The sequence below is a fragment of the Hyperoodon ampullatus genome (assembly GCF_949752795.1).
Source record: "Hyperoodon ampullatus genome assembly, chromosome: 4".
NCBI lineage: Eukaryota > Metazoa > Chordata > Mammalia > Artiodactyla > Ziphiidae > Hyperoodon > Hyperoodon ampullatus.
The window spans coordinates 84,756,611-84,782,304 of NC_136917.1; the positions used below are offsets into that span (position 1 = coordinate 84,756,611).

Consider the following 25,694-nt stretch of genomic DNA (forward strand, 5'->3'; position numbering starts at 1 on the left):
GTTTGAAAATGTCATTCTACTTCTACTTGACTGAAAACATTGTGCCATTATTCTCTTCTTCATTATATGAGAGTCTAAAATTTCCCTGTGCCAGACAATACATAAACAGTTGGTGATATTAAGCTGACTTTAGAAAAAAAAATCCCTTGGCCTCAAAGAGGTATTATTTGACTTCAAAAGTTACAGTATGTCTCTCCTCAGCATATGTTACATCTGGGTTTTCAGAAATATATATATTTCACATATTTGTTCACATAAAATTTGAGAAATGAAGAATTTGCTATAAAAGAATATATTGTCCTTTTGTGGTTTTATAAGGGGAAATTACCTAAGGACAGAAAGTATAAGTAGGGCATTACAATGACAAATATTCTCTGGGGCACAGGGAGTATAAAAATGCCAGTATTACATGCTGGCATTTGTATTTTGAACTCTCACCTTAGTATTTCTTACTTATTGGAGATGAGCCTAAGTAACTTTTGCCCCCTCAGCTCACCTACAAGTTTAGGGCAAAAAAAAAAAAAAAGCCGAAAACAAAATACTTCCTTCTTGTTCAAATATGAACTTCTTCGATGAGCAGGTTCAGTCCCAGATACATTAGCATTTGCCTGGTTGTACTTTACTGAAGTAAACCCACCATTTGAAAATCAAGTTAGAAGCTGATGACTTCTTTAACAAATGCATCTATTTGTGTTTCATTTAGGTATTTTTAAATAGCAACCTTTTCTAGTATATTAAATTGTGATTGGAGATTATATAAATGTACATATATATCTGAAAACATGACAGGTATACAAAGCAAAGTTTACCTGGCAACTCTAAACGTCTTTCCATTCCATACTTCTCCTCCCCACAACCGTATCTAATTTGAGATCCAGTTGCTTTCAAAGAATCACAATTTCCATCAAAAAATAACCCATTTGGCTGCATAATCATGATTCAAATGAGTTAGCCGCACATAGCAGCTCTCTGGCCCTTTTGTCCTTCGAATCAGGGCTCCTGCCTTCTCCAGGTCACAGATCCTTTAGAGATGCTATTATATAATGAAATAAACTTACTGTTTTCTTTAACACTTTGAGAGCATAAGGCTTCTGGGTCCCCTTCTGTTTGCATCTGTATACAATGGATGTAGCACCCCTTGAGGGGGAAAAAGACAAAAAGAAAATGTTATGCTTTGGACAAGAAATTAAGGGGAAAGCTTGAAAATAAGTATGTCTTACAGTTATCCTCATAACTGACAAGTGTTTATAAGTTCTATTATAGGACTGGCCCAACTGTTGAGAGGATTTTTTTCTCATAACTAAAGATAGTGTGCTCAGATTTTCCTGTCTGCTCTTTTTCTCCTAGCTCAACGCTATACAAGTAACCTGCCTAAGGCTTCAGTCATCTCTGGAGAAAAGTAAGCCTTATGGCTTCAGGGAGAGGGTTTAATTGCAGCACTAGGCTGTAAGGGTCAGGAAAGTCTCCACTACTGGCAAGCGTGCTGGGGACCCTTGAGAATTTACACCACTTCATTTGGCCTGGCATTCTCCGAGAGCCAATATTAGTCCCATAGAGATACCGGTTCCTTCATCTTGGTGAAAATACTGCTACCACTTACTCACACGTGCCTAACAAAAATGATTATGTGAAATGTCCAGGAGAAAATCCTATTAAAATGGTCAAAGATATACAGAGCAAAAGTAAATTTATCCCTCTATAAAAAACTTGGAGAAGCAGAGAAAGTTTTTTACTTTTAACACAGAATGGTAAGAAGAAACTCAATAACTATCTTTATGTATGTGATACATGTGCGAAGTTACTAAAAAGAGAACATTAAAAAGCAGGACATTGTGGTCCTGATGCTTCCTCTCCAGTCATGAGAGCAAGAGAACAAGACAGAGATAAAAAGAGATGGAGCAGGCTTAAGTATAACCTTAGAGAACTTCAGATAAGTCTTAAAATAAGATCAGTTGAAGTAAATCTGTCATACTTTGAAGATTAGGCCAAAGGACCTCTCATGATACATTCAGTCCAGTGGTTCTGAAATTCTAAGAAAGAACAAAAGAACTAAACAAATCAAGCATATTCCTAGCTACCCACGCACATCAAATTTTTAATAGACCCAGCAAGAGTCAGGAACTGGTGGTGTAAATGCTAATAGGTAAGAACAATTTCAACACATTTTTTTAAAAACTGTGGTAAGATAATAACATATACACAAAGAAATAAAGAGTTGCAACGGAATAAATGGAGGTAAATATAAAATTCTATTTTCTTTATTTTTAATTGCTCTAAATTATATCTATATAAAGCAAAAATACTAATTCACTGTGTTTATGGCATATGTAAAAGTAAAATGTATGACAACAATAGCACAAAGAATGGGAGAAGAATTTGAGAAAATACTGTTAAGTCCTTATATTACATGTTAAGTAGTATGATATTATTTAAAAGTAAACTCTGGTTAATTAAAGATGTATATTGTGTAACCTAGGGCAATGAATAAAATAATCTTTAAAAGAAAAAAATCAATAATGAAGCTAAAATGGAATAATCAGAAATGAAATGCTGGGGAACAAAACAAAATAAGAGATTAAAAAATAAAACAATTAACAATTAACAATATGGTGTATTTTAATCCAATCATATAAAAATTACATTAAATGTAAACTTTATAAGCATATCAATTAAAAATAAAGATCATCAGTCACATGCTACAACAGACTCCACTTAATCTTCAGTCTCAATCTGTAGCAATTTTGTTTATGCTGAAAATCTACCACACTAGGGTACCCTCCAAATTTTTTGTCATATATAAACTCGTTTAGCCAATGACGTGTTTCTAATAAATGACTCATTACTTCAGGTTCAAGAAAAATAAAGTGAAGATGATCAGATTAGATTGAAAAAATCAAGACCAAACTATAAACCATATACAATAAACCAATTTTAAATATAAAGGGTAAATAGGTTAAAAATAAAATGATAAGATGAGAGATACTATGAAAACACTAAACAAAAGAAAGCAGGAGTAGCTATATTAATATCATGTCAAACAGACTTCAAAATAAGGATAAAGATGAACACGGCTTGATTATTACGAGGCCTATTCCACAAAATGACATAACAAATGTAAAAGTGTATGCACCTAACAATAGTGCTTCAAAATACATGAAGCAAAAACTGATAAAACTGAACAGAGAAATAGACAAATCCACAAATACAGTTGGAGACAGCAACACACCCTCTCAGCAGTTAATAGAGAAAGCAGAAAAATTACCACTGAGGATATGGAGGACATGAACAACATTATCAACTAAACTAAGTTAAATGACATTTAGAAAACACTACACAAAAACAGCAGAATACACTTTCTCTTTGAAGTTAAGAGATTCATGTACTTGATTTCCTGACTTAGTATAAAGCTACAGTAATCAAGAGAGTGGTATTGAAGGAAGAATAAACATGTAGACAATGGAATGGAAAAAATAATCCAGAAATAGTTGTACACATATTTGGCTAACTGGTTTCTGACAAAGGTAAATAAATAGGCAATTTGGTGGAGAAAGGACAGTTTCATCAAGTATAAATAGTGCTGGAACAACTGGATGCACATATGCAAAAAACAAAAGTAAAAACAATAAGCCTTTATCCAAGCTCACACTCTATGAAAAAATTACTCAAAATGGATCATAAATATAAATGTAAAACCTAAAATTCTAAAACGTAAAAAAAAGAAGAAAATTTTGTGACCTTTAGTTACACAATGATTTCTTACATACACAGCTCAAAGCACAATAATTCAAAGAACAAAAAATAAATTGGACTTCATTTAAATTAAGAATGTCTGCTTTATGAAAGACACAGACAGGGAGAAAGTTTTTATAATTACATATCTGATAAAGGACTTGTATCTAGAATTACAAACAAACTCAAAGTCCAATAATAAGAAAGTAATGCATTTTAAAGATGGGCCAAAGATTTGAATATATACTTCACCAAAGAAAATATATGGATGGCAAAAGCACAAAGAAAGATGCCCAACATCATTATTCATTAGGGAAATGCAAATTAAAACCACAATGAATCACTGTAGAAATCAAAAAATACCTAGAAACAAATGACAATGAAAACACCACGACCCAAAACCTATGGGATGCAGCAAAAGCAGTTCTAAGAGGGATGTTTATAGCAATACAATCCTACCTCAAGAAGCAAGAAACATCTCAAATAAACAACTTAACCTTACACCTAAAGCAATTAGAGAAAGAAGAACAAAAAAACCACAAAGTTAGCAGAAGGAAAGAAATCATAAAGATCAGATCAGAAATAAATGAAAAAGAAATGAAGAAAACAATAGCAAAGATCAATAAAACTAAAAGCTGGTTCTTTGAGAAGATAAACAAAATTGATAAACCATCAGCCAGACTCATCAATAAAAAAAGGGAGAAGACTCAAATCAATAGAATTAGAAATGAAAAAGGAGAAGTAACAACTGACACTGCAGAAATACAAAGGATCATAAGAGATTACTACAAGCAACTATATGCCCGTAAAATGGACAACCTGGAAGAAATGAACAAATTCTTAGAAAAGCACAACCTTCCAAGATGGAACCAGGAAGAAACATAAAATATAAACAGACCAATCAAAAGCACTGAAATTGAGACTGTAATTAAAAATCTTCCAACAAACAAGAGCCCAAGACCACATGGCTTCACAGGCGAATTCTATCAAAGAGCTACACCTATCCTTCTCAAAAATCTTCCAAAATATAGAAGAGGGAGGAACACTCCCAAACTCATTCTACAAGGCCACCATCACCCTGATACCAAAATGAGACTAAGATGTCACAAAGGAAGAAAACTACAGGCCAATGTCACTGATGAACATAAATGCAAAAATCCTCAACAAAATACTAGCAAACAGAATCCAACAGCACATTAAAGGATCATACACCATGATCAAGTGGGATTTATCCCAGGAATGCAAGGATTCTTCAATATATGCAAATCAATCAATGTGATACACCATATTAACAAACTGATGGATAAAAACCATATGATAATCTCAATAGATGCAGAAAAAGCTTTCAACAAAAGTCAACACCCATTTATGATAAAAACCCTCCAGAAAGTAGGCATTCAGGGAACTTATCTCAACATAATAAAGGCCATATATGACAAACCAAAGCCAACATCATTTCAATGGTGAAAAACTGAAACCACTTCCACTAAGATCAGGGACAAGACAAGGTTGCTCAATCTCACCACTATTATTCAACATAGTTTGGGAAGTTTTAGCCACAGCAATCAGAGAAGAAAAAGAAATAAAAGGAATCCAAATCAGAAAAGAAGAACTAAAACTGTCACTGTTTGCAGATGACATGATACTATACGTAGAGAATCCTAAAGATGCTACCAGAAAACTACTCTAGCTAATCAATGAATCTGGTAAAGTAGCAGGATACAAAATTAATGCACAGAAATCTCTTGGATTCCTAAACACTAAGGATGAAAAATCTGAAAGTGAAATTAAGGAAACACTCCCATTTACCATTGCAACAAAAAGAATAAAATACCTAGGAATAAACCTACCTAAGGAGACAAAAGACCTGTATGCAGAAAACTATAAGACACTGATGAAAGAAATTAAAGATGATATAAATAGATGGAGAAATATACCATGTTCTTGAATTGGAAGAATCAATAATGTGATAATGACTATACTACCCAAAGCAATCTACAGATTCAATGCAATCCCTATCAAGCTACCAATGGCATTTTTCACAGAACTAGAACAAAAAATTTCACAATTTGTATGGAAACACAAAGGACCCCGAATAGCCAAAGCAATCTTGAGAAAGAAAAATGCAGCTGGAGGAATCAGGCTCCATGAGTTCAGATAATACTACAAAGCTACAGTAATGAAGATAGTATGGTACTGGCAGGAAAACAGAAATATAGATCAATGGAACAGGAGAGAAAGCCCAGAGATAAACCCACGCACACATGGTCACCTTATCTTTGACAAAGGAGGCAAGAATATACAATGGAGAAAAGACAGCCTCTTCAATAAGTGGTGCTGGGAATACTGGACAGCTACATGTAAAAGAATGAAATCAGAACACTCCCTAACACCAGACACAAAAATAAACTCAAAATGGATTAAAGACCTAAATGTAAGGCCAGACACTATAAAACTCTTAGAGGAAAACATGGGCAGAACACTCTATGACATAAATAACAGCAAGATCCTTTTTGACCCACCTCCTAGAGAAATGGAAATAAAAACAAAAATAAATGAATGAGACCTAATGAAACTTCAAAGCTTTTGCACAGCAAAGGAAACCATAAACAAGACGAAAAGACAACACTCAGAATGGGAGAAAATATTTGCAAATGAAGCAACTGACAAAGGATTAATCTCCAAAATTTACAAGCAGCTCATGCAGTTTAATATCAAAAAAACAAACAACACAATCCAAAAAATGGGCAGAAAGAAAACCTAAATAGACATTTCACCAAAGAAGATATACAGAGAGCCAACAAACACATGAAAGAATGCTCAACATCCAACTAATCATTAGAGAAATGGAAATCAAAAGTACAATGAGGTATCGCCTCACACCAGTCAGAATGGCCATCATCAAAAAATCTACAAACAATAAATGCTGGAGAGGGTGTGGAGAAAAGGGAACCCTCTTGCAGTGCTGGTGGGAATGTGAATTGGTACAGCCACTATGGAGAACAGTATGGAGGTTCCTTAAAAAACTAAAAATAGAACTACCATATGACTGAGCAATCCCACTACTGGGCATATACCCTGAGAAATCCATAATTCAAAAAGAGTCATGTACAACAATGTTCATTGCAGCTCTATTTAAAATTGCCAGGACATGGAAGCAACCTAAGTGTTCACTGAGTGATGAATGGATAAAGAAGATGTGGCACAAATTTACAATGGAATATTACTAAGCCATAAAAAGAAATGAAATTGAGTTATTTGTAGTGAGGTGGATGGACCTAGAGTCTGTCACACAGAATGAAGTAAGTCACAAAGAGAAAAACAAATACTGTATGCTAACACATATATATGGAATCTAAAAAAAAAAAAAAAGGTTATGAAGAACCTAGAGGCAGGACAGGAATAATGATGCAGACGTAGAGAATGGACTTGAGGACACGGGGAGGGGGAAGGGTAAGCTGGGACGAAGTGAGAGAGTGGCATTGACTTATATATACTACCAAATGTAAATAGATAGCTAGTGGGAAGCAGCTACATAGCACAGGGAGATCAGCTTGGTGCTTTGTGACTGCCTAGAGGGGTGGGATAGGGAGCGTGGGAGGGAGGGAGACGCAAGAGGGAAGAGATATGGGGATGTATGTATATGTATAGCTGATTCACTTTGTTATAAAGCAGAAACTAATACACCATTGTAAAGCAATTATACTCCAATAAAGATGTTAGAAAAAAACCAAAAAACAGAAAACCACAATGAGATACAACTACACTCTTATTGGAATGTCTAAGAAAAGAGAGAGAGAGAGGCAATACCATGGCTGGCAAGGATGCAGAGCAACTGAAATTTATACACTGCTGGAAGGAATGCAAAATGATACAGCCACTTTGGAAAACAGCTTGGCAGTTTCTTATAAAATTAAGAATACCATACCATTGAAAGCTATGTTCACTCACAAATTTGAACGTGAATCTTTATAGCAGCTTGTCAGTAATCAGGAAACACTACAAACAACTCCCATATCCCTCAACTGAGAAATGAGTAGAATACTCATAAATAAAATGGAATGAACTAGGATACACACAATAACTTGGATGATTCTCTAACATAGTATCCTAAGTGAAAGAAGCCAGGCTCAAAAGGATGTATATTGTATGACTCCACTTATATAATATTCTTGCAAAGATAAGACTGTAGGGACAGAAAATAGATCAGTGGCTAAGAAGTGGGGGAGGGACTGACTACAAGTGAGTATGGGAGAATTTCCTAGCATAATGAAATTGTTCTGTATCTTGACTGTGGTGGTTTTTACATAACTATATACATTTGTCCAAACAGGTAGAAATGTGCAATAGAATGGGTGAAATTTATAGTTATATAATTTAGAGTTATACCTTAAGAAAAATACAGTAAAAAACCTTTCCAAGAAAACCATATTGTTCAAAAGTAAGATTAAAAAACCACACTACCAAAATGTAGCCTATAACTTTCAACTTACTCTATTTTCATTTAATCCCAACTGGTGAAATTAAAAAAAAAAAAAGAAAGAAAAAAAAGAGAAAATAAATATAAAGGGAAGTGATTTGCAAACATTGAAGAAAACTAAAAATTTAATTTTAATTTTTATACCAATTGAAAAATTAATATTATTCAAGAATTCATGTAAAAGAAAATATATTAAATAGCATCCATTCCTTAATTTCCTTATCACAGTAAATTAACCTATCAATAATTTCAATATATAAATCATTACCATAACAACAGCTTTCAAAGAAATTTTAACAAAATACATTCTTGCCTGATCAAGCTCAAGATACAAGTATGCTAGAAATAACTTAAAGATTTTTAAATTTTTGTGTATGAAGAATCCATTAAGAATGTCCAATTTATTTTGTTAAGTAATAGTCTTGTTAATATTAATAGAACTTTTAATTTTTTCCCAGCTATACTTATAACACAGGTTTTTTCTTTTCTTTTCTTTATAATCTCACCTTTTTACTCTACCCTCTTCTCTTTTTTCTTCTTTTAGAAAAACAAGAGTGGCTAAAGATTGGTTTAATTTTTCCCTTCAAAAGAAATCCAAGTGCATTGACATAACTGTCCACCCACTGGCTGATAGATATACAAATGTATTCAAAGGGCCAGGCAGAGGTCAATCTGCTTCGAAATGGAAGCAGGAAGTCCGAAGTCTGGATTCACATCAGTGTTTTAGGGAATTAGGATGATTGCACAGTGTTAAGACAATTTATAATCACTGGCATTCTCCTATCAAGGGAGGTTATAAATCAGAGACTGGCTTTCTGGGGGAGAACCTAGTGGGACATTTGTGACTTGGTTGAAGCAATAGAGCTTGGCTTCCCTTGGCACCAAACATAAAACTTAGTTTTTGGAAATGCAAGAGAACTTCAGGTATGGAATCTCTTAAGATATAGAAGTCTGGAAGGACTATTGACTACTCTGTTGTTTGGCCCCAGTTGTATCTCTGTAATGACATGCTTCACAGCCATGTAAAATGGTTTTTGCTAAGGATATTAGGCCTCATAGGTTATTTTTTTAAAATTATTTATTTTTGGCTGTGTTGGGTCTTTGTTGCTGCGCGCGGGATTTCTCTAGTTGTGGCGAATGGGGGATACCCTTTGTTGTGGTGCATGGGCTTCTCATTGCAGTGGCTTCTCTTGTTGCGGAGCACGGGCTCTAGGCATGCCAGCTTCAGTAGCTGTCGTGCACGGGCTCAGTAGTTGTGGCTCATGGGCTTAGTTGCTCCTCAGCACATGGGATCTTCCCGGACCAGGGATCGAACCCGTGTCCCCTGCATTGGGAGGCGGATTCTTAACCATTGTGCCACCAGGGAAGTCCTAGGCCTCATAAGTTATTAAAGACTTTCACCTTTTTTTTTTTTTTAATGGGAGGAGTCTTTAAATGGAACCAAAGAGTCTTGTTACCTTTTTCTGATGTTGAAGGTGCTTGGTTAAAGAATATAGTTATGTCAAAATATTAACCACTTCTAAACATTTCAATGCATTTATTTCTTGTTCTTCTGTTTGTTTTTACAGTTGATTTTTAAATTTTTTATTTCCAAGGTGTGTTTGTGCATGCAAAAAAGATCCTCCTAATGTTCATTTTGAAAAGGTTTAAGAGCAAAGATGTGATTTTTAAGAACTGTCAATCAGATGTTGAAAATGTGTGTGCGACTCTGTATAGCACTGTATTTCTTCCACATGATTGACTTGCTATTATTTAACAAGGCTGTTCTTTTCACTGATTTTGATTAGATGAATTATAAAGAAGACTGGTTATAACCTCAAAATTGATTCTTCTTGGGGGTCAAAGGAGGGTCACATTCAGGAACAGGAGGCTGAAAAGTCAAAGTCTCTGAGTGTTTAATGTCAGCATACATCTGGCTCCATTCCAGCAACAGTTTTTCATTGTTTCATTCTCTATCTCCACCAGCTGCAACTCCTCAATGTTCTTCACTACTTAAGTGTTTCAAGATGTTCTTTGGTCACCAAAGATTTAAAAAAACCAAAAACTAAACCTTAAAGCAACAAAGAACGAAGAAAAAAATTGCTCAAATGATTTAATTACTGATTTGGCATTTTCAACCTACAACTTGAAGAATGGCTAACCTTTAGAATTTAGAAAGTTGCTATTAGACCTGGAGTTTTTCCAAGTCAATTAAATTTTACAATCTTAAAGTAAATCTCAAAAATATCATATCAAGGAATGATACTGAACCCCAGACCTTAAGAAGCGCTCAAGGCCCAAAGTTTTAATAAGCTTGAGTTCAGAGTCTGTCCGTAACTGCACTCCCTTCTCTGGTTCATTGATTTGTTAAATCCCACAGGGAGCAAGAGCAAGCACTCCATTTCAGTAACAGGGTCATATCACATCCTCTTACTCGGGGAATTATATTGACTTGTAGCTGTCTCCCTGAAAGATTCTCATTTGTCGTTTCACTCTGAGGTCAGCTTAGTCTATATCCACTGTATTTTATGTCTAATTCCTGACCTATATTCCCTTCCTCAAGACCTATACACCTATACCTATACCTATACACCTATACCAAGACCTATACACCTATACCTATACCTATTGCCAAGTGTTTAACTTTTCAACTCTGATCACCAACTCAGATCATAAACCATTATATTCCCTACTTAGTGTGTCTCTAGTTTCCTCACTACCCTGCTTGTCTGGTTAACAATTTCTTTCAATGGTTGTCTGACAGCACCTAGCTGTGACTTTGCTCCTAGGGCCTGAATCTCTGCAAGGACTTGCTGAAACATGACACCTTTTGTTCCAAAAATTTAACAAAACCCCCCCCCCCCCCGTCCTAAGGTAAACTAAGAGCTTAAGAAGCTTTAGAATCCAAATGCTGAATTTTGGCCACCGCAAAGTAAAAAACAACTTCAAATTATCAGGCTGCCTTAAGTATTTGTTCTCAATGACAAAGTGATGTGACTGTAAAAATTGTAAATATACAAGGTCTTAATACTGTTGGCCATCAGTATCAATTATTCACTTTTTTTTTTTTTTTTTTTTTTGTGGTACGCGGGCCTCTCACTGTCGTGGCCTCTCCCGTTGCGGAGCACAGGCTCCGGACATGCAGGCTCAGCGGCCATGGCTCACAGGCCCAGCCGCTCCGCAGCATGTGGGATCTTCCCAGACTGGGGCACGAACCCGTGTCCCCTGCATCGGCAGGCGGACTCTCAACCACTGCGTCACCAGGGAAGCCCCAATTATTCACTTTTTATGAGGACTTTTTCTTTTCTCTTTGAATGGGTGCGTGCACATGCATGCAGCACACAAAGAATTGATTTTCCAATCAACCATTTAATGCCACGATACATTTGAGGACAGCTATGGCTCTTCTTTTTCCACATCTACCCTCCATTGCCAGTCCCATTTTCTTCTATCGCATACCATCTACTATATTTAATACATATCCATCTAATCCAACTTCCACACCTTCACTTAAGCTTGTTAACATCAAATGCAATATGTACTATTGTTTTTGTATACTATTTATCATAATTTTTTTGGCTTTATTGAGATGTAATTGAGATATTACATTGTGTAAGGTTAAGGTGTACAGCATGTTGATCTGATACAAGTACATACTGTGAAATGACTATCACAGTTGTGTTAGTTAACACTTCCATCATCACCTCACATAATTATTTCTGTGGTGAGAACATTCAAGATACATTCTTTTAGCAACTTTCAAGCATATAATACAGTATTTATTGTTAACTATAATCACCATGCTGTACATTAGATCCCCAGAACTTATTTACCTTGTAACTGGAAGTTTGTACCCTTTGACCTACATCTCCCCATAACCCCCGTCTCCCAGCCTCTGCAACCACTATTATTTCTACGAGTTTGGTTTTTTTATATTCCACATATAAGTGGTATCACATAGTATTTGTCTTCCTCTGTCTGACATTTCACTTAGCATAATGCCCTCAAGGTCCATTCATGCTGTCACAAATGGCAGGATGTTCTTTCTCATTACTGAATTTCATATATACACACACACACACACACACACACACACACACACACCTGTTGATGGACACTTAGGTTGTTTCTATACCTTGGCTATTGTGAATAACGCTGCAGTGAACACAGGAGTGCAGATATCTTTTTCAGATACTGGTTTAGTTTCCTTTGGATATATACCCAGAAGTGGTATTGCTGGATTATATAGTTCTATTTTTAATTTTTTGAGGATCCTCCATATTGTTTTCTATAGAGGCTGCACCAATTTACATTCCCATCAACATAAAGTTTCCCTTTTCTCCATATTCTCACCAACACTTATCTCTTGTCTTCTTGATGACAGCCATTCTAACAGGTGCGAGATGATATCTCATTGTGGTTTTGATTTGCATTTTCCCAGATGATTAGAGATGTTGAGCATCATTTCATGTACCTATTGGCCGTCTGGATGTCTCCTTTGGAAAAATGTCTATTTGGTTCCTCTGCCAATTTTTTTTAAAATTTATTTATTTATTTATTTTTGGCTGTGTTGGGTCTTCGTTTTCTGGGCAAGGGCTTTCTCTAGTTGCGGCAAGTGGGGTCACTCTTCATCGTGGTGCATGGGCCTCTCACTATCGCGGCCTCTCTTGTTGCGGAGCACAAGCTCCAGATGCGCAGGCTCAGTAGTTGTGGCTCACGGGCCCAGTTGCTCCGCGGCATGTGGGATCTTCCCAGACCGGGGCTCGAACTCGTGTCCCCTGCATTGGCAGGCAGATTCTCAACCATTGCGCCACCAGGGAAGCCCACCCATTTTTTAATCAGATTGTTTTTCACCTTTTAATGGCAGTATGTAGTTCATTTACATTTAATATTACTAGTGATATGATTGGGTTTAAGTCATCCACATTGCTATTTGTTTTTTGTTTCATTTGTTCTTTGTTCCTTTTTCTACATTTTACTACTGTGCTTTGGATTGAGTATTTTAGTATTTTCAGTATCTATTTTGTCACCTCTCTTGCCTTTAAGGTATACCTCATTATTTTGTTAATGGTTGTTCTCAGGATTACAGTATATATCTTTAACTTATCATAGTCGGCTCATAGCTAATACTGTAAAATATAAGAACCTCAAAACAGTAATTCCATTAACGACCTTCCCTTCTTTCTCTATTCTTTATTGTTTTTGTATATTTTACTTCTGCAATGATTTTTATTTTGCTTCAAATGACTAGTTTTTTAAAAGATATTAAGGGAAGGGTGAAAACTATTTTATATTACCTATATTCTTCTATTTCCAATCTGAATTTCTGTCTGGTATTATTTCCCTTCAGCCCAAAGAACTTCCTTTAGCATTGCTCGTAGTTCATGTTCACTGACAGTAGATATTCCCAGTGTTCATTTATTTTTAAATGTCTTTATTTTACTCTAAGTTTTGAGAGATATTTTCACTAGATACAGAATTCTGAAGTGACAGGTTTTTTTTTCCAGAACTTAAAAGGTGTTGTTCCATTATCTTCTACCCTGTTTTTTTTCTGATGAGGTATTAGCCGTAATTTGTATCACTGTTCTCTGTATATATCATATCATCTTCAGTTGTTTTAAAGATTTTTCCATTTATCTTTGGATTTTGGCTTTTGGCTTTAGACTATATACCTAGGTTTGGTTTTCTGTTCATTTATTATGGTTGCTGCTCAATGAGCTTCTTAAATCTGCAACGTTCTTCACCACATTTGACAAATGTTTGCCCATTATTTCTTTAAACATTTTTCTCCTGCCTCTGGGATGCATATTATGTGTATAATAGCCTTCTGGATATTTTCCCACAAGTTATTGGGACGCTGTTCCTTTTTTACCACTTGTTTTGTTCTCTATTATTCAAACTGGATTTCTATTGATTGTCTTCAAGTTTACTGACTCTTTCTTCTGCAACCTCCAATCCACTCTTAAGCCTATGGATTTTTAATTTCATGTGATGTGCTTTTCAATTCTGAAATTTCCGTTAGGCTCTTTTTTATAGTTTGCATTTCTGTGCTGAGATACCCCATATGTTTACTCATTATGCCCAACTTGTTGTTTCACGTTCCTGACTGTAGGCCCCACAGTTGCTTTATACTCCTCCTCTGCTTATTCCAACATCTGGGTCATCTCCAAGTCTGTTTTATTAACTGCTCTTCTCCCTTGATTATGGGTCTAATTTCCTGCTTTTTTGAACATCTAGTATTCTTTGATTGTGTAATAGACACTTTAAAATGATACACATTAGGTAGTCTGGATTATATTATCTTGTTTTAAAAAGAGTTGACTTTTTTTAGTGGCAGGCAGTTATACTGTTGACAAATCTTTCTGATCCTGTCAAGTTTGGTTTTATTTGTTATTAGAACAGATCAATTTGGGTTTTTCTTCGTCCATAATCATGGCCCTTGCTCAAGGGTATGATCTTTACTCATAAAGGTAAGGTACAAACTTTTTGAAGTCTCAACCAAATATCTGCGGTGCTCAGTGAAGTCTCTTCACCCTGGCTTGGCCAGAGACCCAGTGTCTTCTAAGAGTACATGCTTATCCTCCTTTTGATATCTCTGTTAGCTCTCAACCCATCCACAGGAGCACACTGCTCATGCTTACCCTCATAAAGTCTCACCATACATCATCCCCAGTTAGAGAGCCAAGATGAAAATGGCACTCACCTTGTGATTTCCTTCTCTCAGGGTTCAAAGCCCTGTGCTGCCCATTATTTAATGCCTGAAAACAACTGTCTCATGCATTATGTCCAAATAGTTTTTGGAAGTGTAAGTGTAGTATCTTGTACTCCATCATTTCCAGAGCAGAACTCCTCCTTACAGTCTTAATTTTTATCACCTTATTAAGTTAATATGAGACATTATTATTGCAAAGGAGAAAATATATTTATTCTTTATGCTTTTATTAATAGTACATTATAAATGTTGACAAAACTTTGATTGAAGGAAATTAGCAAATGATAAATCTATAAGGGCAGAATTAAGAAATTTCCCTTTGGCATTCCCAGCAGCTTTTTAAACATCAACAGTTTCTGTTACTGCTTCTGGAGAAAAAAGAAATTTTGAGGCATGAGATATAATTTTCTTATGTCAAAACACTGTGCCTAAGAATTTTTCCTGTTGAATAGATAATCAAACAGGCATATTTTAGGACAAAATAACTAACTCATTTTAGATCACAGGCCTTGAGACTACTCCCAATGCCACTTCTAAAAGATTTTTGTGGCTGAAAGCTGTACCAGATGGCTGATACAAACAAGGAAGAGATTTCATCTCTCCCAGCTGTGACTTACTTTGTCTCTGGCATTTAGCTATGTCTAGCATTTAATGTTATGAAAACGTAAGGATTAGAAATCAGTATGATCACTCCTTTAACAAGAGGCTTAGCAGAGGCAAGGCTGGTAGCTTCTTTAGCACACAGATACGTTTGTTTGGCCTGCACAGGGTTTTTAAAAAAATGTTGAATATCTTGCCAACATTTAAATATTGAGAGATTTTATCAAAAAATTCAGATTTCCAGTTTCTCTTGAATCTGGCAACACTAATTTTTAATTTGGGTCCAGTAGTAGTTGGTAGAGCCAGAGAAGCAACTGTCTTTTAGAAATAGCTTGTGGTCTCCTTACCTTTATACATTTATACCACCTCCCAGCTCCTATGGCATACATTTGCCTCCTTCAATCTAATAACATTCAGGAAGTAGGAATAGTTGGCAACCAAAGCAGATAAATGTCTAAAAGCTCCTTTCCAGAGATGTAGGTGGGATTATCAATTCCTAGAACTTATTCCATTTCTCCACTTTAACACTCAGTTTAGTGGTTAGAAGTGCATGATTATTATTCCATTTCACTGTATTAAAGACACCATTGATTTTAAGAGGCATCATTATGCTTTGATCACTAAAAAAAAAAGAAAAGCTCCTACCATTTAACTATGATATCCCATGGACTGAAAGCTGCATCTTGATTGCAGAGATGTGAAAATGTGAAAGATTATGCATATGAATATGATTAATAAAATGCTTTCTAGTTTACAGATCAATTTCAATTTCTTCATAATTTCCATTCTCAATGCCATAACCTCTTAACTAGGCTCCAGGCCTCTAGTCTCACTCCTCTTCAGTCCTCCTCCATTCAACTAGTAGAACTATCTTTCTAGAACAGAAATCAGACCATGTCTGTCCTCTATGCTCCAGTTTTCTTAGCATGTCATGTCAAACCACACTCTATCTTGGCTTTCTCTTTTCTGGTCTCACCTTCTCTTGCCCCTGCTTTTGTTTCTAGCAATACCAAATTCACTGAGTCTTTGAGCATGCTGTCTTTTTTGTTTAAATCACCTCTTCCGAATTTTCTGGTTAATCAGATTTTAGTCATTCTTTTTCTTTTTTTTTGTGGTACGTGGGCCTCTCACTGTTGTGGCCTCTCCCGTTGCGGAGCACAGGCTCTGGACACGCAGGCCCAGTGGCCATGGCTCACGGGCCCAGCTGCTCTGCGGCATGTGGGATCCTCCTGGACCAGGGCACGAACCCGTGTCCCCTGCATCGGCAGGTGGACTCAACCACTGCACCACCAGGGAAGCCCAGATTTTAGTCATTCTTTAATTCAGCACAGTCACAACCTCTTATGGGAGACCTTCTTTGGTACACATACCCATCCTTTTCATTCCATTCTGGGGCGATTTGAAATTAGTTTGGTCTGCTTCTGCACCTACCTACTATTTGCCTTGTGAGTTATTCACATGCATGCATGCATACCTGTCTAGACCAGAGCTTGCAAATGGCCAGTTCATAAGTTGATTCCACCCTTCACAGACACATTCTGCCTATAAAATGTTTAGACAATTTTTGTAATTAGATGTCTACATTAAAAATAGGGACTTTTCACATTTTAAGAAAACTAAGTCCCTAGAAACATGGGACTAGCATTTCTGGATAACCACAACAAGCTGAAGCTGACAGAGGCTGCCCCATCCAGAGTAGACATACTTTCTACAGTGTATCAGGGAATCCATCAGTCCCCCTGGTTTTTTAAATGTCTTTTCACTTGTTTAAAATACAGCCCTGGCCTCTATAAGCATCAGAGTTTACAACTTTGGGTGTGAACTGTGAACTCCTTGACATAAGGGTGTATCTTACTGATCTGTGTACCCTGGTGCCTAGCACAGAGCCTGGCATATATAGTTGGAGTTCAAAAAATATTTTATATATTGAATTGAATAATCCGATTACAACAGTCTAGCAAAGAGGCAAGGTAGGTATCATGATTCACAGTTGATAAAGATACTACAGTTTGGAAAGTCAACTCTTGCTCAAAAAGATATAGTTCATAAGAGGCAGAGCTGAGGCCAAACCCAAATCTGTATTCCATGTCTTAGGATTTCTTACAAAGACAACCAGTCTTGTGTGGTTTTCTACCTGGTGAGGTCATGAAACCTCAATATTTTTTCTATTGATAAATTAATCTCCACGTCCTCTGTATCCCCACCATTACAAAACTTATCATGCATTGCTTTGTATGACAGTTCATTGTGTATGTCTCCCCAGTGTGACTTGAGGTTGAAGAGCTGTGACCAGTCAGTGCCTTTCATGTAGTAGATCTGCAATAGTGGCTTGGAGAATTTAAAGGAATTGAATGAATAAGTCTCTATTATTTCTATCATAACAATGCCTTAAATACTATATGAAAGGAGGGAAGGAAAAAATGAAGGGAAGAAGGAAAGAAGGAAGACTATTGTTATAAAAGAAGAAAAATAAGCATGCAAACAAGAGTTCACTTATACCTAGTTACTGTTTCCCATTTTTATCAACAGTATTTGTCATGATAAAACTGATAAATTCATATCGTTTCCCATCCATTTAGGATTTAAAAGTGCTAATCACATCATTGTCATATTTACTCTTTCAGATGCTTGTATTTGTTTCCACCAGGTCATAACCACCTCTCTGTTAATGTATCACATGTTTCTTTTATTAATGCCAAATGTTTTGTTCCATTAGTGACATTTCGTGACAATTTAAAAGTCAATCTTACAATTAGAAGTAACACTGCTCTTCTGGACAGTGTTGTCTGAGCTGAATTGAATCTGACTGATAGCAGAGCTTGATATTTCCAGTTTGTTGGGGTCCCCCCCAAAAAACCATAATGTCTTCTTCCCTCTTCCCTTTAGGTGATAAAGTTCAGATGAGAATAAAATAAGTGTCATTCACAGCTATGCTAAGGCAATTAACCCTAAAGGAGTCTTATGCTCCATAAACAGTACTAAGTAAGCTTCTCTGACTCAACCCAGAAAACAGGAACCACATTTAGGTTTTACTATCTGATAACTTCTGGGCTTGACATAGGTATGTGGGTCAGAGGAATAGTGAATTCAGCTAGCCATATACTTTGTCAACTTTAAATCCAAATATGGAAAGCTTGATCATTTTTCTTAGGGCTATTACTTAGTAAGTCATTTAGTGTCAGATAAGTATTGTACTTCCTCCTAATGCATTTACTAAATTAAGTAATATATCTGCATAAACCAACCATTACACTTTTATATTTATCTTCTTATCATAAATGGAGAGCTAGGGTTTAAAAGGATTAAGTAGCTTGTGTAAACTGAATTAAGTAGTTTAGTTCTCTCTGCATGTAGTACAAATCTGCCTTTCTTTCTTACCTACTTATCTTCATACATTCTATTAAAAGGTATCCTTTCAATACTTAAAAAATTTTTTATTTATTTATTTATTTTTGGCTGCCTTGGGTCTTTGTTGCTGTGCGTGGGCTTTCTCTAGCTGCGGCGAGCTGGGGCTACTCTTTGTTGCGGTGCGCGGGCTTCTCGTTGCGGTGGCTTCTCCTGTTGTGGAGCACAGGCTCTAGGAGCGCGGGCTTCAGTAGTTGTGGCTCGCGGGCTCTAGAGCACAGGCTCAGTAGTTGTGGCACACGGGCTTAGTTGCTCCACAGCATGTGGGATCTTCCCAGACCAAGGCTCGAACCCGTGTCCCCTGCACTGGCACCAGATTCTTAACCACTGCACCACCAGGGAAGTCCCAATCCTTTCAATACTTTTTATGCTTTTTCATATATTATTCCACTAGTTTTAGGGTTCTGGGTTCTACATTTATTTAAAAGGAAAATGTAATTTTGCATTCAGACAATACAGCGCACCTTGTTCAAAAATTATTAAGTATAGAAAAATGGTGACAGCAAAGCATTAAACCAAGTGCAAAGACCCCGAACAGCCAAAACAATCTTAAGAAAGAACAAAGCTGGAAGTATCACACTCCTTGATTTCAAACTATACTACAAAGCTATAGTAATCAAAGCATGGTACTGCCATGAAAACAGACACATAGATCGATGGAACAGAATAAAGAGCCCAGAGATAAACCCATGCATTTATATCAATCTATGACAAAGGAGGCAAGAATATACAGTGGAGAAAAGACAGTCTCTTAAAAAATTTGAGTTGGGAAAACTGGACAGAGATGCAAAAGAACAAAACTGGACCACTATCTTACACTATATACAAAAATAAATTCAAAATGGACTAAAGACTTAAATGTGAGATGTGAAACCATAAAATTCCTAGAAGAAAACATAGGCAGTAAGCTCTTTGACATCAGTCTCAGTGATATTTTTTTGGATCTGCCTCCTCAAGCAAGGGCAACAAGAGCAAAAATAAAACATGGACTACCTCAAACCAAAAAGCTTTAACACAGCAAAGGAAACCAACCACAAAACGAAAAGGCAACCTACTAAATGGGAGAAGATATTTTCAAATCATATACCTGATAAGGGGTTTAATATCCATAATATATAAATAACTTATACAATTTAATGTCCAAAACCAAGCAACCTGATTAAAAAATTAGCAGAGGGTCTGAATAGACTTATTTTCCAAAGAAGATATAAAGATGGCCAATAGGCACATGAAAAGATGATCAATGTCATGAATTATCAGGGAAATGCAAGTGAAAACCACAATGAGATATCACCTCACACCTGTCAGAATGGCTATTATCAAAAACACAACAAATAACAAGAGTTGGTGAGGATGTGGAGAAAAGGGAACGCTAGTACACGTTGGTAGGAATATAAATTTGTACACCCACTGTGAAAAACAGTATGGAGGTTCCTCAAAAAACTAAAAATAGAACCACCATATGATCTGGCAACTCCACTTCTGGGTATAAAAAAAAGTAAAAGAAAAAAGAAAAAGTAACCTGAAAACATATATACATATATACATATATGTATATATATATACATCCCAATGTTCACTGTAGCATTATTTACAATAGTGAAGATATGGAAGCAATCTAAGTGTCCTTCAATAGATCAATGGATAAAGAAGATGTGATGTGTATATGTGTATATATATGTGTGTGTGTGTATGTGTGATATGTGGTGTGTATATGCACACAATGAAATATTATTCATCAATAAAAAAAATGAAATCTTGCCATTTGTGACAACATGAATGGACCTAAAGCATGTTATGCTAAGTGAAATAAGTCAGATAAAGATAAAATACTGTATGATTTCACTTGCATGTGGAACCTAAAAATCAAAACAAATGAACAAACATAACAAAACAGAAACAGACTCATAGTTACAGAGAACAAGCTGGTGGTTGTCAGAGGGGAGGGTGGTTGGGGGCTGGACAAAGTCAGTGAAGAGGATTAAGAGGCACAAACTTCCAGTTACAAAATAAATAAGTCAAGGGGAGGTGATGCACAGCATAGATAATGTAGTCAATAATATTGTGATAACTTTGTATGGTGACAGATGGTAACTAGGCTCACTATGGTGATCAAATCAAAATGTATATAAATATTGAATCACTATGATGTACACCTGAAACCAATACGATATTGTTTGTCAGTTATACTTCAATAAATAAAAGGACAAAAACAAGGGTAGAGTTCTTGTGGATTGGAACCTGTGTGATTGTACAGCTCACATGTCCATGAAGGTGGCCCTCACCAGATGCAAATCATTTGGCCTCCTTGACCCTCAGATTGTTCATCTACAAATGTGGCATAATCACACCTGCCTTGTCCCCCTCATGGATGTTGTAAGGATCACATGAGATAAGTTCAAATGCTTTGTAGGCTCCAAAACACTTTAAAATATATGTTTGTTTTACAAAGTTATTGGTTGATGCACATTTTTTTTCATTTATTTAAGAAATATTATAGAACACTTCCAACAGGCTTAAGTTTGAAACAAATGAGTATTGGTTATTTCCCTCTGAAAACACAAATTCTTTCTTAAAACAACAGGCTTTACCAAGATTTTACACCAATTATATACTTTGGGAACAATAACATATCTCTTGAAACAGGGATAGATGAATAGATGTACCTAAGCACAAATGGATTCCTTGAAACTAAATTGAGCTGTTTCAAATCACTATGTCATGGGACTCTGAAATTTTACATTCATTTTCTGACACATCCAGTCTCTTCATCAGCCAGTCCTCAGTTTTACAATTCCCCCACCCCACCCCAACCTGCCTAGTTTCTGGGTAGAAGATCTCCTAGCATGTTATCTTATCAAATGCATTAATAGGCTCTATTTATTCTTTCTTGCTGAAATAAGAATTTGTGAAGAGGGAAGCCTGAGGTCTCCTCAATTCTGAGCTCTTTGCCTTTTTGTCAGGATGTCCTATCTTGCGGGAAGATGCTTTTTTTTTCTTCTTCTTCTTTTTAAATGTCTCTTCAGTAATTTTCCTGCATTTTGCTTTTGGGTCAAAAGCAAAGGAGACAAACTTAAACTAGCTAGAAATTTCAGAATGAATTCCTATACGTTCTTGATCCTCAAAACAAAGAACACGCCAGGATCCAATGACAAAATTTACTCAATTTTTAGTGTGAAGGTAAAATATCTTCACTTTTTGTCCAGGTCTTTGTTCTTACTCGGTCTTCCAGGGAACATTTAAATAGTTATGAAACAGATTAGAATATTGCCATTCCAATCCCTGAAAATGTAATATTAATTGAAATTATAGATTCCTCGTTCCCAGTGATTTAACAACGCCACTAAAACATTGAGACACTACAGGCTCTGTACCCTTTTTTCTTGTAGTAATACAACCAAAATGTAACAAAACTATTTTTAAAACAAGTAATTTAAACAAATAATGTGGTTCTCCACTTGAACACGACCCTATCTATGACTGTAGAGGAGCCTTCTCTGTGCATCTTCATGTACTTACCTCAGGATTCATTTAGAGCTAAGGGTCTAGCCCTCAGAGCTGGAGGCAAATCAATCACTCAATTTATATCAGAGACTCAGAGTTAAAAGAAAAGCCACCTTGGTGTCCTAATCTTCAAAGAAAAAGTAAAGAAAAAGGAGGTTACAACTCAAAGTGTGTTTCCAAATGTCAGATTGGGCCTCCTGGGCAAATCTGTGGTGTGGGACTAGATGGTTGAGAACAGCTAAGTGGGACAGTGGCGATCACAGAGTATCCCAAACTGAAATCACAAAGGCTGGCCACAGAAAAGGACTGAGCAGATGCTTTATCTTCCCCGGGGAACTGGTGACATCTCCTGTCTGTTCTGTGGAGTGGGGATGGCCAAGGGAGGGTGGGAAAAAGGAATTAGAGTATTAGGCCACATGCCAGGGCATTGATGCCATTAGAAATGATTGGAAATCCCTTGGGAGAATGTCAATTTCCTCTTTATTATTGGTAATGTTTGCTTAGGGTCATGAAATAATTTGAGTTGGCTTAAAATGCAATCTTTAATGGCTAAAATGTAGTGGTCTATTGTGTTTCCTGCATTAATTAGAAATGGCATCTAATTATTGCTTAATGAGCCAAACAAAATAAGTTCCTTTGCGCTCTCCTTAACTTTAATCCGAGACAGCCCAAGCTGCTTCCTGAAGAAAGCAGTAAAGCATGTATAACTTATACAGACAAACAGATTCTGTTTATGGCATTGCAGACCCTTGCAATCATTCAGGTGACGATCAAAATTATCTAGTAGCAAAAAAAAAAAAAAAAAAAAAATTATCTAGTAGCAGAAGCTGCCACTGGCTGCAGACGTAAAAATTGAGCCCTTTCAACAAAACATTGTTGAATTTGTCTAAACATTGCCAAACGAAAATTGTTTTTTCTAAGCTAACTTTTATTTAGCTCCCCCTATGCACTTTGAGAGAAAAGAATTAGTGAGTTTAAGAATTAGCGGAAAAGAAATAAGAATGAGGTAAGAATAAGTTTCTTCATATGTAAACAATGGAAATCATAATCCTCAACAAGTAAGGTTGTCTTGAGGATTAAATTCGATATTTTATGTGAAAGATCCTAGCACAGTGCCAGGCACATAAATGGAGCTAAATGAATTTTAATTTCCTGCTTTTCCCCTTAGTGTATCTGATTTCAGAATCTCATGTGAGGACTAACCTAGTCAGATAGACACAGACTCGTTAATAAATGACATTCCCTGTTCTGTTCACCACCTCAATGTTATCATTTCAAATTAACCTGAATAAATCAATACTCATTAAATTGCACAAGGCAAATAGTCCTTAAATTAAAGTAGCTCACCGTTTCTATCCCTTATCAATTGTAAAACTAATGCTAGCAAAAGTTTCTAATTATCTGGGCAAACAGTGACCTTTCCCTTTGACCACTGATTTTGTGGAAGAAATAAAACCTTTCAACTAACAGTTTTCTTCTTAAAGAACTCTGGCCAAAAAGTCACCCAAAAGCACATTCATTTCAAATAAGCTACGAAAGAATTTCTCAGTTGACCCAGCAATAAACAAGATAATAAAATGTTTATCAGGAAACAGTGTCTTGAACAGAAAGAGCCATGTGGAATCATGTATGTTATCCATTTGTCATATCATTCTGCTACTGCATTCTCTTATCTTTTATAAAATACTTTTTTGATATCAAATCCATCTATTTCAGAAATGATATTTCATCATCTAAATTGATATTATTGCTTCATCAAAATGTCAAGATTGAAAAATCTCTCTCAGTTGTTTGTAGTTATTTCTGGTTTAGTTTATACACAATAAAATCTATATTGGTAAATATCAACTTTCCTCATCTGTATATTGTTCATTACAAAGATGGAAATAGTAAATTCCACATATTAAGAAGACAGTTATTTCAAGATCTCAATTGTTTTCAGTCATATTCAAGAACAGAAAAGAAACACAAAATTATACTGGAGTACATCATTATATTGATAAGAATAAATTAATTCATTAGCTTCTGTAGATTTTTAACTACCAGCTTTTTAAAGTTCTCAAATATGAAAATATTCTGAAAAGATGATGGACCATGTTTGTTTCTTTTTTTAATTAAAGGTACTATTAAATTTATTGGTCAATTATAAAGCAAATTTTTAGAATGTAAAATGTATATTATGGGGCAAATGAGCAGTACTTCATATTCACCAGAAGAATATAAAGCAATTTACATTCTTATAAATACACTGAAGAAGAGCAATACTTTATATTCATTAATAGGCTTCACTGTTACAAAATTGGAGTATGATATACTCTTTACTAATAAATGGATTTGCAGATTCATGATTACAAGAGTGTTAGAACAATATGACTTTCCATTACATGGATTTTGATGTGCTATTGGTTAAATCTTCTCTGGATTTGGACAAAGACAGTAAAGGTGAGTCTTCATGAGTAGTTTTAAGAGCACCAAAACCTGTCACTACCTTTCCCTCAAAATTACACAGCCTGGGGCTTCCCTGGTGGCGCAGTGGTTGAGAGTCCGCCTGCCGATGCAGGGGACACGGGTTCGTGCCCCGGTCCGGGAAGATCCCACATGGCGCGGAGCGGCTGGGCCCGTGAGCCATGGCTGCTGGGCCTGCGCGTCCGGAGTCTGTGCTCCGCAACGGGAGAGGCCACAACAATGAGAGGCCCACGTACCACCAAAAAAAAAAAAAAAAAAAAAAAAAAATTACACAGCCTGTAACTAACCAAATCTTACTTTAAAAGAAATTCCAGGGCTTCCCTGGTGGCGCAGTGGTTGGGAGTCTGCCTGCCGATGCAGGGGACACGGGTTCGTGCCCCGGTCTGGGAGGATCCCACGTGCCGCGGAGCGGCTGGGCCCGTGAGCCATGGCCATTGAGCCTGCGCGTCCGGAGCCTGTGCTCCGCAGCGGGAGAGGCCACAACAGTGAGAGGCCCATGTAACGCAAAAAAAAAAAAAAAAAAAAAAAAAGAAATTCCACTCTAATTACTAGCCATATGTTATATATTAAATAGGTGCATTCCCCAAAATATCATAATTAATATTGGACTGCTTTTTCCATTAATTTCTATTACACTTTAGAGCTGTGGCTTCTATAGGAAAAAATTGCCTTAATGGGGAAAAAAGATACGCTTAAGAATTCTAATGTCCACTACAAGGAAGATTCTACTCCTATCACTTTACATGCCCACACAATTACTGCAAGAAATTTTTTTTTTTTTTTTTTTTTCCGGTACGCAGGCCTCTCACTGTTGTGGCC

At 36.2% G+C, this 25,694-nt stretch overlaps 1 protein-coding gene across 1 annotated transcript in view; it reads right to left on the reverse strand.

Annotated features, from left to right (window-relative positions):
* Positions 1-25,694, reverse strand: part of CAMK4 (calcium/calmodulin dependent protein kinase IV) — a gene marked incomplete at its 3' end in the record, with an annotated part of 222,803 nt that overhangs the window by 110,816 nt on the left and 86,293 nt on the right. The window contains exon 2 of the mRNA XM_079703277.1: positions 1,059-1,137. Coding sequence (XP_079559403.1) covers positions 1,059-1,137 — 79 coding nt within the window. The remainder of the gene's footprint in view (positions 1-1,058; positions 1,138-25,694) is intronic.